The sequence below is a fragment of the Cryptotermes secundus genome, unplaced genomic scaffold (genome assembly GCF_002891405.2).
Source record: "Cryptotermes secundus unplaced genomic scaffold, Csec_1.0 scaffold246, whole genome shotgun sequence".
NCBI lineage: Eukaryota > Metazoa > Arthropoda > Insecta > Blattodea > Kalotermitidae > Cryptotermes > Cryptotermes secundus.
In genome coordinates this window covers 135,627-149,369 of record NW_019742444.1, presented here as the reverse complement: position 1 = coordinate 149,369, position 13,743 = coordinate 135,627, and the positions used below count along the sequence as shown (strand labels likewise).

Below are 13,743 nucleotides of genomic sequence, written 5' to 3'. Positions count from 1 at the left end.
TTCTGGACCTCGGCATTAGTTGGAGGTGAGTGGTCAGCTTCACGCCCCTGCCGCTTTAACCCCGGGGAAAGAGCTCCTGTACCCATTGGATAGGAGCTTGGATGGACCCCAGAGCTGGTCTGGACGACGTGGATAAGAGAAAATTCTTGACCCTACCGGGACTTGAACTCCGACCCCTTCGTCGTTCAGCCTATAGCCAGTCGCTATACAGACTACGTTATCCCGGCTCCCTTCATGGCGTGGTACTTCGTCAAACACAGGGGCGTCGTCATAAAACTAATCCCATGGAACAGGATTCTTTTTGAGGTAATAGTTGCTCAGCGAGCCGTCCTTTATGAGACACGAAGTTTCGTTCTCGTGTTCACAAGGGCACGACACCGGACCTTATCTTGAACAACGTGAATCCAGTCCACACCTTCCAACACTTTTTAAGACCTGTTTTAAAATCGCCTACCCATCTGTGCCAAGGTATTCAAAGTGGCGTCTTCGGTTCAGGTTTTCTGACCATTTTTTTCCCCTCTTCTTCCATACATGCTACGTGCAATGTCCATCTCATTCTCCTTGATTAGATCATTCTAATAATAGTCGGTGATGAGCACAAGTTTTGAAGTTCCTCATTATTTCTCCAGTATCGTGTTATCAAGCACCCTCCATCTATCTGCTTCCCTCAGTGTGACAGGTCAAGTTTCACACTCATGTAATACGACAGGTAAAATCATAGTTTTACACGTATATATCGTATGTTGTCACGTATATGAGTGACTATAGACGGGGTTTTGATTGATGATCGGATTTATTGGACTCTTTGATACAGCGCGTGACTACATTTCAAACTTCACTGTTTCACGCGCACGCGCGCGCGCGCGCGCGCGCGCGCGCGCGCGCGCGCGCGCGCGCGCGCGCGCGCGCGCGCGCGCACACACACACACACACACAACACATACACACACACACACACGTGTCCGCAGTCACGTCTTCACTAACCGTTGCTCGGTAGCGGCTGCCAACGGTGGACGTTCCGCTTCCTCTGGGTTCCCGAGCTGTCTTCGGCCTCAGCTACCAGCTTCTCACAGCTACAGCTCGCAAAGACTGAACCTCAGTAGTTCTCTAACTCACTGAATATTTCAGTCACTCACCAACCAACTCAACTCAACTCAAGTTAAATTCAAAGTTACTGAACTCAACTGATCGTCCTGCTTATAACATATCGGCAAGGGTCTTACAGAAAACACCGTTCCATTACTGCTATGACATTGTTGCTTGTTTTCGAAGCCTGTTACTTAGCAACGACTATTGTATAGTTGCCTCTTTCGCTTCTGTTGCTATCCAACTGGTCTACATGCCACAGGGTATCTAATATGTATATTTTAGATAACAAGACAGGAGACAGCTTATTCCGAATTGAACTGGACGGTAGCAAACTTTTACTGAATACTTTTTATGATCTTAATTCCTTCACGATTGCAACCTTGATTTATTAACATCGTTTTGAAATATTTGAAACTTGCCACATTTTCGAGCTATTTATTGCTGTTTTTATATTGTGATTTTGTATGCATTTTGGTGATCAGACATAAACACACAGGATCACCCATTTTTCTGTAAAGCAGTAATAATGTCATGTGTTTGAGTGTAACTATAAACGTGGTTTGGATTGGTAATTGGATTTATTGACGACTTATACACTCACGACTCGTGACTAAACTTTACAGATAGCTGTCACACACACAGACTAGTGTCCTCCGTATATTACAGTCTCCTGTACCCGTTGCCTGGTAACGGCTTTCATCGGCGGACGTTCCCCTTACTCTGGGCTCCCGCACTATCACCGTGCCTCAGCTATCAGAGTCTAACAACAAACGACTCTCTGACTAACTCCCAGGCTGGCGGCCATTCCACACCAACCTCCTAGTCTTCTCTTCACAGCCCGACTTTCAACTGAACACTCTTGCAGCTGATTAGTTGCCCCAAACCGTCCCGGTTATATCTTAGCACGGACCGCACAGAACACCGTTCATCTGTTGCTTGTTAATTGTTTCCATGGGAACATGTTTGTTTGAGAATCTGTTTCTCAGCAACGACTCTGGTATATTATCTGATGCCTAGCAACGGACGTTGTTCCGTTGTTTGTTTCGAGGCCGTTGCCGAGAACGAATGTTGTTTCAGAGCCGTTCGCTAGCAACGGCTGTTTGTCTGGTTCCACAGTTCTTGCTTTGAGCTATGTTAGATGTGAGGTTCTCACAGTGGCGTCTAGGTATCTTACTCTCTTCTGGGCTGTAATGCCGTGCAGTGCGGTTGAAGTGCTGCATACCGTCTGCTTCGTACTCTTTCCTTGCTGGGTTTAATATTCGACCCTGAAGACGGAGGCAGTATATTCCTTCGCAACGTCGGTGAAATTCTGCGAAGCAAATAACCAGCAAGAAAAGAAGCAGGCGGTTTTGCCACGCGCTTTTTACTGGATACTTGCTTGGGTTGCCCTTCGACCCTGAAGATGGCGGTAATATGCTTCTCTGAAACGTCGGTGAACTGCCGACCTACACGGCAGTACATTCCACAAGATTATGTTGTCATATTATTTAATGTAACAGTAAAATTGGACCGCCTCTGTGGTCTAGTGGTCAGAGTTCCTGGCTACAGATCCAGAGGTCCCAGGTTCGATTCCCGGCGCTACCAGATTTTCTGAAAAGTAGTGGTTCTGGAACGGGGTCCACTCAGCCTCGTGAGGATAACTGAGGAGCTACTGGAGTGGAAAAGTAGCGGTTTCGGTCTAGAAAACCGAAATTAACGGCCGTGGGGATTCGTTGTGCTGACCACGCGACACCATCTATCCGTAAAAGTTGGCACTAACTTCGCCGATAAGCGGCGGTCGCTCGGTCAGTATAGTTCGATTGCGGACTAAAGAGACGGAGTTTTTTAGCTGTATAATTGAATACAGTTTGTGAATGACTGTGTGCATGGGGGGGGGGTCATGAAGCATAGATTAACAGTTTTAAATAAGATACATCACAGTCATGAAGGAAGGGGGAAGGAAGGAATATTTGGGAAAGAAGTAAGGAAATTAATGTACGAAAGGGGCAAAGAAAAGGAGATACCAAAATAATGATCCGCATTGAATTTCAACGAACGTTATCAGCGCGTCTATATGCCTGTAAATGTTTAACTGTTGATATTGTATTTCAGGGTAATGCTAGGTGTGTGCATGGTCCCCCGGCCGTGGGGGGGGGGGTTAAGGCAGACATTTTGTCCCTCCCCCCGGGCCTCCTGAAGAAATTAGAATTGAAGAAAAGGGAATATACCAAATATTAATAAGCAACAAAGTAAAGCTATCACTGTACCAGGCCGTGAAGGCCCATAGGGTTGTGAGACGTTGAGGGTCCCACATTATCTAGACAATCGGCTCAAAGATGGCGGTAAGGTTGTCAGCCTTACGTGCCGGCCACGCTTTACTCCCCAGGAAAATTATTTAATTAATTCCTGGCACTAATTTCTGTTGGAGGCTGAGTCAACCCCAGGGCCATAGTGCAGCTGGAAGGATTAGGTCAATTGAAAAAAATCCAATTACATCATCGGGCCTTGAACCCGCGACCTTCCGGCTTGTAGCATAGCCCCTCAATCAACTACGCTACCGCGTACCCCCCCTCCCCAAATATTAATAACTAAATTAAAAAGACTTAAATAATTTTTCTGTCATGAACACTCCAGGATGATCAATAAAAAATATAATTGAAAAGCTTAATCGTGAGTTTGTAAGTCAGTCTTTTGGCTCCCGTTCCTTGGAAAAAAAAGGCCTTGGGCGCCCATGAGTGTTATTAAGTATCAGTGATGATTATATTCTTTTTTTCAATGGATGCATCCTGTTGTGTTAAATATATAAATTTCTTTATTAAAATCCGTCACAACACAACAATAAAGCAGTTGATGTTTAACAATATTTTGCTACACGTTTTGGCTTTTTAGAAAGCCAACATCAGGCAAATACACAATTGCATACAGTATCAAAACTAGATAATACTGCACGCATAGCAACGGGCCTCCAAGCATTTTAATCACTTTTTTTTTAATTCTCTTAGTGGGGGGGGGGTGGAGTCCAACTGGGTCCACTCGGCACGGCAGCCACTGATTGGCCTATTATAACCTGCCCCGGGTAATTATGATGGAGAATTTGGTGGAATGAAGGTTGGCAAGGGAAACCGAAGTACTCGGAGGAAACCCGCCCCAGCGCCACTTTGTCTATCACAAAACCCACTTGACCAGACCCGGGATCGAAGCCGGGCCGCGGCGGTGGGAAGCCAGCGATTAACCGCTTGAGCTATGGCGCGGCCTTGACGTACGAGTATTGTTGCAGCAGTGTTACTGGAAGACACTGTGGCATAATACAGACAGTGTATATTTATTGGATTCAAAATGTATTTGCTTGAGATAAAATTTGAAGGCGGTTGTTTTATTCTGCAAAGGGTTAATGGCTGATGAATGTAGCTTCAACGCTGCTTCCAAATGACAACATATCAGTACAGTCTTTTGGTAATGAGAATTCAACGTGTTCTATTGACTTCATACAGTGCCAATATTGATACTGTCACTTAAGGAAATAATATAGGGTCTCTATAACGGTGCGAACATGCTTGGAAAATGGCTACTGAGGGAATTATACTTGTTTTCGGCGACGCGGCGACGTCATACAATGAAAACACTATAGTTACAACAGGAAGACTTAGCAGTAAGCCTATGACGAGGCTGTTAAATTCCCTAATTCAGTTTAAAATGTTTTGAAAATAAAATTGAGCAGGAGAGACTGAAGTTTAAAATAAGCCAGAAAGGGACAGGGAAGGAAGTGTGAGATTTGGGGGGAATTATGTTTTTGTTTGTTTGTTTTTTTTCCAGGAAGTGACACTGTCAGATTTGGTTGACTGCGAATTTCCGACTGATTAAAATTGAATATTTCAATTGAATGACTGCACGGATTGAGATTATGTTTCCAAACAAGGATGTCTTTTCGTGACTTTCTATTTCAGGTCGTGAAGCTGTAGCAAATATCACTGATTTTTTTTTATATATTTATGTTATATGTTATTTTACAATGTGAATGTTTTCGTTGTTGAGGCCAGACTAGGAAACAGAAAACCGACCAGTTGATAATCCCGTTCTGCGATATGCTATTATTGACCTAAGATTATTTTATCAGAACTGAGGAAGGAATATCACTGGTTCCGTTTTGCAAAGGAACCAATACCGCATGTCATAATCGCAAACGAAACCTTCCTCTTGATAATGTACTTATTAAGAATATATTATTTGTCATAAACAAGGCTAATTTTTATTATCGGCCATCGAACATGGATAGTACTGGAAAACTCGTTTGGGTTCCTCAGTGCGCGATTCTAAATATATTAGACAATGCCAGATTTTAAATAGAAAATCTTGACTTTTGAATACATATATTTTACACAAATTTGGGATAAAAGAAAATATTTTTACCGTACCTGATAGACTGGGGGCACGCGGTAGCGTAAATGGTTGAGGCACTATCTTACAAGCCGGAAGGTCGCGGGATCGAATCCCGATGAGGTGGATTTTTTCAATGTACCTAATCCTTCCAGCCGCACTATGGCCTTGGGGTCGACTCAGCCTCTAACAGAAATGAGTACCAGGAATATTCTTGAGGGTAAAGGGCGGCCGGCGCGTAAGGCTGTCAACCTTACCGCTATCTATGAGTCGATTATCTAGATAATGTGGGAACCTCAATGTCTCACAACCCAGTGGGCCTCCACGGCCTATTACAGGGATAGCTTTACTTTTACATTACCTGATAAACTAGAAACTTTGTGTTCGAAAATCACCAGACTGGAAATTTTTGTATTTGAAAAATCGTCACAGGCAAGCATCAGTGCTCAATATAAAGAGTCTGGCGTGAAAGACTTATTATTATTTTCTTGAAGGAGAAATATCATGGCAACGAGATTAAGATATTGCTTCATATATAAGACAGACTATTCTATGTGTGGTTTGTAACGGTTCGTAAAAATGCAGTAAGCTTGTTCATGTAATATAGCGTAGCGTGACAAAAAATGCGATGTTACAATTACTGGCACGTGTAATACTGCAGCTATGGAATCAAAATTAATTTTGCAAACCAGTTCCTACTTATTCTTGTCCGGTTGTTCTTCATGTTTTCAACACGTTTATAACAACAGTTTAAAAACAAAAAACAAATGTGTCTGTTAGCTTTGCCATGACGGGATTTTCTTGTGTAATGACTCTGGATTCACTGAACGGATTTTCGTATGATTTGATGCTGGGAAATTTTACTAAAAATTATCGACTTTAGTTTTATGTTAAAAGCAATAACAGTACCGGACGCATTCATGAAGTCCCGCGTTTCTGCCCGCATAGTTGCCCTAACGCGCTAAATATTTAATAGAGCGAAAATGTTTCGAACAAACATAAAGAAAACTGAAACACTTTATGTCCACTACAAATTTTCCATGTCTTACGATTTTCGACACAGTTAAACAAAATGGATTTTTACGCTTTCTTGTCCTATACCTCGAGACCCATTGGAGTGATTTTGACCAAATGTTTTCCTACTTTCATTATTTTGGAAAAACCAAAAATAAAAGTAGACTTATGAGATCACCATGCTGTCTGTATGTCTATATGTCCCGTCCCCCATAAACTTTTGAATGCCTGAACAAATCTGTATGAAACTTGGTATGTGTATCATGCCACCTGAGCCCATCTCAACGGCATACTTCATAAATTCCTCCCATCAGTCTGTATGTGCTTTCCCATTTCTTTGCTAGACAACTGCTCGGTAAAAACGTTACCGCGGCAGCGAATACACACGCAATAGTTGAATTGTTGGACGCGTCGTTTTCTGTGTTGTCAGTGTCGTTTCAAAGAAAGTATACGATTAGTTCTTCTCATAACTTTTTTTTTTATCGGAGACAGGATAGACTTGCTCGTCCACTCCACATACTGTACGTTATTTATTGGCGAACAGAAATTCTAAGAGGCAAAGCAAGCCCTCCTGAATTGTTACGGTGCTGCATGAATATTTATTTTTACATAATCCCTGTAGAGCTCATGGCTGATATTATGTTTTATTTGTTTGTTTTGAACTAAAAAAGTTTAATTTTTGCCCAATTTTGTCACTTCTCTACTGATAACCGATGTGAGGATGATGGTAGCTAACATTCCTTCGAAGTTTTCTGGCCATTGCCTGTCGGTGGCGATCTGTGTCAGTGACGTATGGTGGGAAAATACTAGTTTAAATTTAAACTCCGCGGCCTATAGTCCGCAAGTGAACTATACCGACCGAGCGACATCCTCTTGTCGGCGAATAGTGCCAACTTTTGCGGATAGAGGGTATCACGTGGTCAGCGCAACGGTTCCCGTGCTTAAACAGATTTAACTTGTGACCACGGCCGAATGCGAATGTGTTGATGGGCTGCAAACGGAGGAACATATCTTCTGGGACTGTAAACTGTACGAGGACCAGCGGGCAACAGTGATGGGCTGCAAACGGAGGAACATATCTTCTGGGGCTGTAAACTGTAAGAGGACCAACTGGCAACAGTGATGGGCTGCAAACGGAGGAACATATCTTCTGGGACTGTAAACTGTACGAGGACCAGCGGACAACAATGATGGACATTTTGTCTGAGAACAGCCAAAAAGGATACTCAAAGTCAGTTATAGAGCTCTTAAGGCTAGAAGAAAAAAGATTTCTGCAAGGCGTCTGTGACTTCATAAACAGCATTCATATATTTATATAAAACAGATATGTAAGGAAAGTGAAAGAAGTAACTTACTGATTATTAACAGTACACTCTCAGATTTAAGTTCAGATCTATATTAAGAATCGCGGGGTGACCGCTATTATAGAATAAGATGTTTATAAGAATGTGCTACAGAAGGCCGGATGGGCCTTTTTTTACAGTATTTTTTCTACAATAAAAAAATTCCCCACGGCCGTTAATCTCGGTTTTATAGACCGGAGCCGCTACTTTTCCATTCAAGTAGCACCTCAGTGGACCCCGTTCCAGCCCCACTACTCAAAATCTGGTAGCGCCGGGAATCGAATCGTGGACCTTTGGCTCTGTAGCTATGAACTCTGACCACTAGACCACAGAGGCAGTCTGAAATACATTTGAAAATATTCTGTCAGTCCGGTGATTTTCCGTTTCTTCTTGACGACATTACATACATTATGAACAGTGAACCTTGAAATTGGCCAAGATCCCGCCTTTCATGTGTTGTCTTATTTATCATTCATGAACATCTCCTCATCTCCTTCGACTCTGTATAACCTATGCAAGTTGAAAGAGAGTCTGTAAATATTCTAAGAATAATCAAATATCAATTTACAAATTTAGTGGCGTGGCATTTATAAAGAAAATATTGGAGCAAGAGAGTACACTTAATAAATTCTCGATTAAAATGCGTTTAGAGCCTAATATTTTCAAGTAACGAACAGTGCCTGCGTTTTGGAGACTATGTTGATCATGCTGATGGTGACAGTTATTGTCTTTCATGCCCTCCATACGTCTTCATGGCACAAAAGTCTATCCCTGCTCACTCCTATAAGACAGTAATGGTTGTCTGCTGTGACTGGTGAATATAAATTGGATGAGAATTTAATAATATATATGACTGTGCAATCAAAGTCTGTCCTTAAAGGGCGTGACTATATGTACGTGCAAACAGGCATGCGAAATACTGGGAACTACGTTGTGATAGTTTAATATTGCCAAAATCGAATTCACACAATTCACACAGATGAGATGAGGTAAAGGGAGGTGTATTTATTGGAACTACGAAATGTTTATGGACGTTCGCTGTGTTCAGACCTGTGTAATTAGAAAACATACCTCCAGTACAGAAATGCTGGCGAGTAGTTTTCAGATTGTGTTCGCGTATTTACACGGCTATGTCTTACGGTTTTCACGTCTGCCAACTTAGAAGCATAACCTGATCTAGCATGATGCTTTAGGCGTACGATCTAAAAATAGATTGTGAGTATAGTGGTGTTTGGAGTGCTGGCCTGAACGTACATATGAAGTAAATTATTCAAAACATATTGAATTTCTGGTTTTCGTTTAATAATATCACATGAAATCACATTTTGATGTAAGGTGTATGTCTTAATTTTCAAGGACGTTTGGACCTGTCATGTGTATGAAGATGTACAGAATATAGGTTTGGTTTCAACAAAATATATGTTATAAATATCATGTTCATTGCTAATATTAATATATTTATTCCATGTTTTTCTTGTATTCTCAGTGTTGATTAGTGTTTTGATGCGCTACGTAAAATTCAAATTCCGTAATAGTGTAAGTTCTATCACTACGTAACAGATGGCACTATGAAACAATGAACAAGGAACTTTGACAAGTTCCTACAACCAACAATAGATGGCGTCTAAAAATAGAGCGGCCATCTTTGTTACATCCTGCGTTTATGATTTTGGGAGTTTTGGAAAGCAGCTTGGTGAAGGAAATTTGCGTATATGTGTGTATAGTTGCATTGCGTATGTAAGTTTAATGTTTATATTTGTTTAATCGGGAACGTTTACAACATATATATGACAATATATTGTACGTTATTGGTGTGTGTTCTCGCAGTGACGGTATTTTCGACCCCATCGATCTTGTCCAAAGGAAAGAAAGGATTCCATTTGGGTGATTCCATACCCTGATGCATCTGTCCCCATGACCATGCCGGTTGTTAGCGTACATTCAGTGTTTGTGTAAAAAGTTTCAGATATGCAGCGTTTTAGGTGCAGTATAGCATGAAATGAGATGTTTTTCATTGCAATGCAATTGTGCAGTTCTATATGTGTATTCCGTCAAATGTATGATACTTTTATTTAATATTTATGAAGTCCACGTAGAACAGTTCGTTTCGTAAGTTTGAGGTTATAATCTTATGTAGTCGAAACTGGAAAGTACACCCAACTCCCCTTTTTGTAGTTCATATGATAAATATTATAGACTTATATGCCACTGTGAGCATTGTTTCATGTTGTTTAGGTAGTGGACGTGATCCAACAGAAAACTTGTATCAGCCTTTGGAGCCTTCTTTTTATTCCCGACTACCACTGCAGCCAGGATCCAGCCAGTATGAACAGCAGCAGCACCAGTATGGGTACTACCCTGTGAATCAAGGTAGAATTCATATTTGCTTGAGGTTCATCTGAATAATATTGAAAGTTTTCATGAATCCCTCCAGGCAGATGCTGGGCTAGTACTTGGATTGGGTCATAACCACTTTTTTCCAGTTCCTTTACAGTTCACTGATCATCGTGCTGTTACAGTGTTCTGTAGCTTCAGTACTGACAGTATCATAAAGTAGCCCCTCTCCAAATTTAAATATAATTTCTGTCTGACAGAAAACACTGCATCTGCATTCCAGACTAATTAGTTAATGTTCTTTAGGGAAATAATTGCTGTCTATTCTGAGATCACATGGAACATGTAAATACATGCCGGATGAAATGCACTGTAAGTTTAATTTACAGTGATGTGTAACTGCTGTGTTTTCAAGATTTGAAACCAGAAAAAGTAACATATACATAAATGCTACTTTCATAGTCCTATGTAAGGATGCAGATACATTACATTACATTACACTTCAGGGTTTCATAAATGATAAGGCATTTATTATGGTAGGATTTCCTTATATACATTTTTTAGTCTGTTATTCTACTTGTCGCAGATTATAGCCAATGGGCTCAGTTATTTTGTAGCAACAGAGTGCTGTGTAATTTAGCCAACAAGGTAGTCACACTTGAGTTGTAATTATCTAGTTGAAAGTAGCTCTTTTGTGAAACGTGCTTTCCAAGTTATACTTTTAGTGTATTAATGTAATAGTATCGTTTGGTATTAATTTATAACAGTGGATCAAGGACAAGAATGGCAGGTGTTCTTGAACAGGCTAGAGATATAGAGTCTAGAGTTTACAGCTATGTTGGGTGGGGCACGGAGTAGCCAGCAGCCACTGTTGCAACCTTGCCAAAGTACAACTTACTGCCATAGCTTGTGGTGCCTGGTTGTTCCTGATGATAAGGCGAAATGTACAGTTATAATCTTCAGGGAAGACTCAGAAAGTAAAAAGAGGTGGATAACTTACTAATTTTGATAATTATATTGTATGATGTAAAGTGTTGAAGGTGTCTGATAGGGGCCAATTCCCGGTATCCAATTACCTTGTTTGTGGAATGTAATAATCTGTGAGGTTTGAATGGAGATATTAATCTCTGTAACAGATTTAGAGGCCGCAGGTTTAAATATACAAAATGCAGTGATGGCAGAAGCCTTTGAAGAAGTGTAGTGGTATTGTGACTGCGAGGATTGCGTACTTGAGAATAATGCATAAAATCTGAAAATAGGGCAGTTCACAAATTTACTGTTCAGAAGAGAAATGGATTAGGCAGAGCCACTCAAGGAAATCATGTTATCAGACCAGTGGTTTGAAAGAAGGGGTCTGAAGGATAAAACACTATGTAGTCCAACGAAAGTGAGGAGACATTTTGAAATATCTTGTCGCTTCCATCATCAAGAGTTGAAGGGTAACCCCAGCAAGAAAAACTTTCAGCAGAACTGAGTGTTATATCATAGAAGACAGATTTACTGGAATTGGTGAAAGGAAATGGATGTGGGCACAAAATTTATGAAATTGACGCCATAGCTTAGGAATCTATTCATCGAATGGTATGTTTTATCACATTGTCAGTGCTAGTACAACCCTGTAGAACTGATGGCCACAAGTAAAGGGTTATGTGGCAAAGAAAAATATGAAATTTACTTTTGCCGGTACTGAGAAGTGGACATATTATGCAATGGACTGCATAACCATTTTAATATGGAAAGACTCTTGTCAGGCACAGAGAAAATCTGCAAGAAGATTTTATTGTAAAAAGAGTTGACATACTTCAATCCATTATTGTCAGTCCACAAGAATTCATGTCTGAAACTCAAGCTGTGAATGCAGTGAGGACAGTGATGATGATACTTTGGATTAGTTAAATAGACAGTTTTGCTCTATTTTAATTTTGTGTTGGTGCTAATTATTAATATGTTGCATGTATTCCACCATAATTAGTTCATACATCTGTGGGCAGTGGTCTGGCAGCATCATGGAATATGTCTCGTCTCTCAGTGCAACACAGATCATTAATAATTGTGAACGCTATAATACATTTTTCTGAAGTAATGTATTTAATGTCCTCTCTAGGCAGGTAGTGTACGTGCATGCAGATTCGAGGAAATGATTCTGTGTCTTCCCCCAAAGTTTCCTTTTACCTAAACATGGGAATCATCTTAAAGTGTTGAAGAGTATAATAAAATGTTATATGAGTTGTAATTTTCAATTCTTGGCATTTTCATTGCATATTTATTTCATGAATCATGTTGTTCATTTGATTTTTACATGTCTGGAAAAACCTTTCGTACAATACTTGTTAAGTCATGAAACCTTGCTTATTATATATTTATATGTCATTATATATAATTTTGTCTCTTACTCATAGTGTAGGCTGTGGATAGATGAAGTGCTGTGCGTAGTGGTTGTGTGTAAGAGTATGTGGAATGTTAATAATTGCATTATGAGGAAAATTATTCATTTTGGGTGTTTTGCACAGGTGTCTGAGAAGCTGGCTAAATGATTTGTAGAATGATGCAAAAGTGAACTTTGTATAGTTATGAAAATGCAGCAGAACATGTTTTGTACCCTCCATTTTGTTTTTGAAGCTACGTTTGTGTATATTTCTGTAAAAGAATATGAAGTTATGGAATATTTTACAGAGATTTGACTAGGGTGGGGCATGGAGGTAGTAAGCATGCAAGTGTTGGTTAGTGTATTGTGAAATATGATATATCTGCTGGCCAAGAGATTGTAATGTCATACACTGATTGGTTAAAAAAAGTACCATGTCATATCTGGCTAGGTGTCTTATGGCTTGCTATGCGTAATGTTCTCAAGTGGTTAGTTGGCGGCTTCCCACTGTGGCGGCCCAGGTTCGATCCTGGGGCCTGGTCAAGTGGGATTTGTGGTGGATGAAGTGGCGCTGGGGCAGGTTTTCTCCGAGTACTTCGGTTTCCCCTGACAATCTTCATTCCACCAATTGCTCCACAGTCACCCTCACGTATCATCTGGGGCTGGTACAATAGGCCAGAAGTGGCTGCAGTACAAGGGACTTAGTCCCACCTCACTAGCAATAAGAGAAAAAAAGAAAAATGTGTAATGTTTTGATTTGTTACCTTCAAAGTGGTGGGTAATTTAGCAGTTTCTGCCACAACATAAAAACCAATTTTTGTCTTCCATAATAGCTACATGATTTCTCTCAGATGGTTCATACTTTAGTAGTTGGTCTTACAGCTGTTTGACATGGTAATGATAGCTTGATTGTAAAAAAGTGAAGTGAATGGGGCCATGTTTCAATGTCTTGTGCTTCTGGTTATATGGCAAACTGACAACAATGAAATGTGATTGGACGTTGCTCCAGATTATAGCATTGTTGTGTCTTGAAAGAAATATACTTACCTGTCTTCTGGTAATGCTGCTGGCTGAACCCAGAATGACTAACATCACAACACAGTAAGTACTGGTGACTGCCCCACCCCCCAGTTTCCTTATTATCCTCTTCACTCTCTCACTGATGATCCACCCTGGCTGCGCCATAGCTCAAGTGGTTAGTCGCTGGCTTCCCACCGTGGTGGCCTGGGTTCAATCCAGGTTCTG

General features: G+C 40.7%; 1 protein-coding gene across 5 annotated transcripts in view; it reads left to right on the top strand.

Annotated features, from left to right (window-relative positions):
- The window catches only part of LOC111873115 (mucin-12), a 44,491-nt gene that overhangs the window by 5,446 nt on the left and 25,302 nt on the right, over positions 1-13,743 (top strand). For 3 of the 5 annotated variants that reach the window (XM_033754974.1, XM_033754975.1, XM_033754976.1), the window contains exons 1-2: positions 9,427-9,532; positions 10,035-10,169. In XM_033754974.1, coding sequence (XP_033610865.1) covers positions 9,463-9,532; positions 10,035-10,169 — 205 coding nt within the window. In that variant the 5' untranslated portion in view covers positions 9,427-9,462. Of the gene's footprint in view, positions 1-9,426; positions 9,533-10,034; positions 10,170-13,743 lie in introns of those variants that run through there. The other 2 variants (XM_023867540.2, XM_023867542.2) reach the window with 1 other exon arrangement.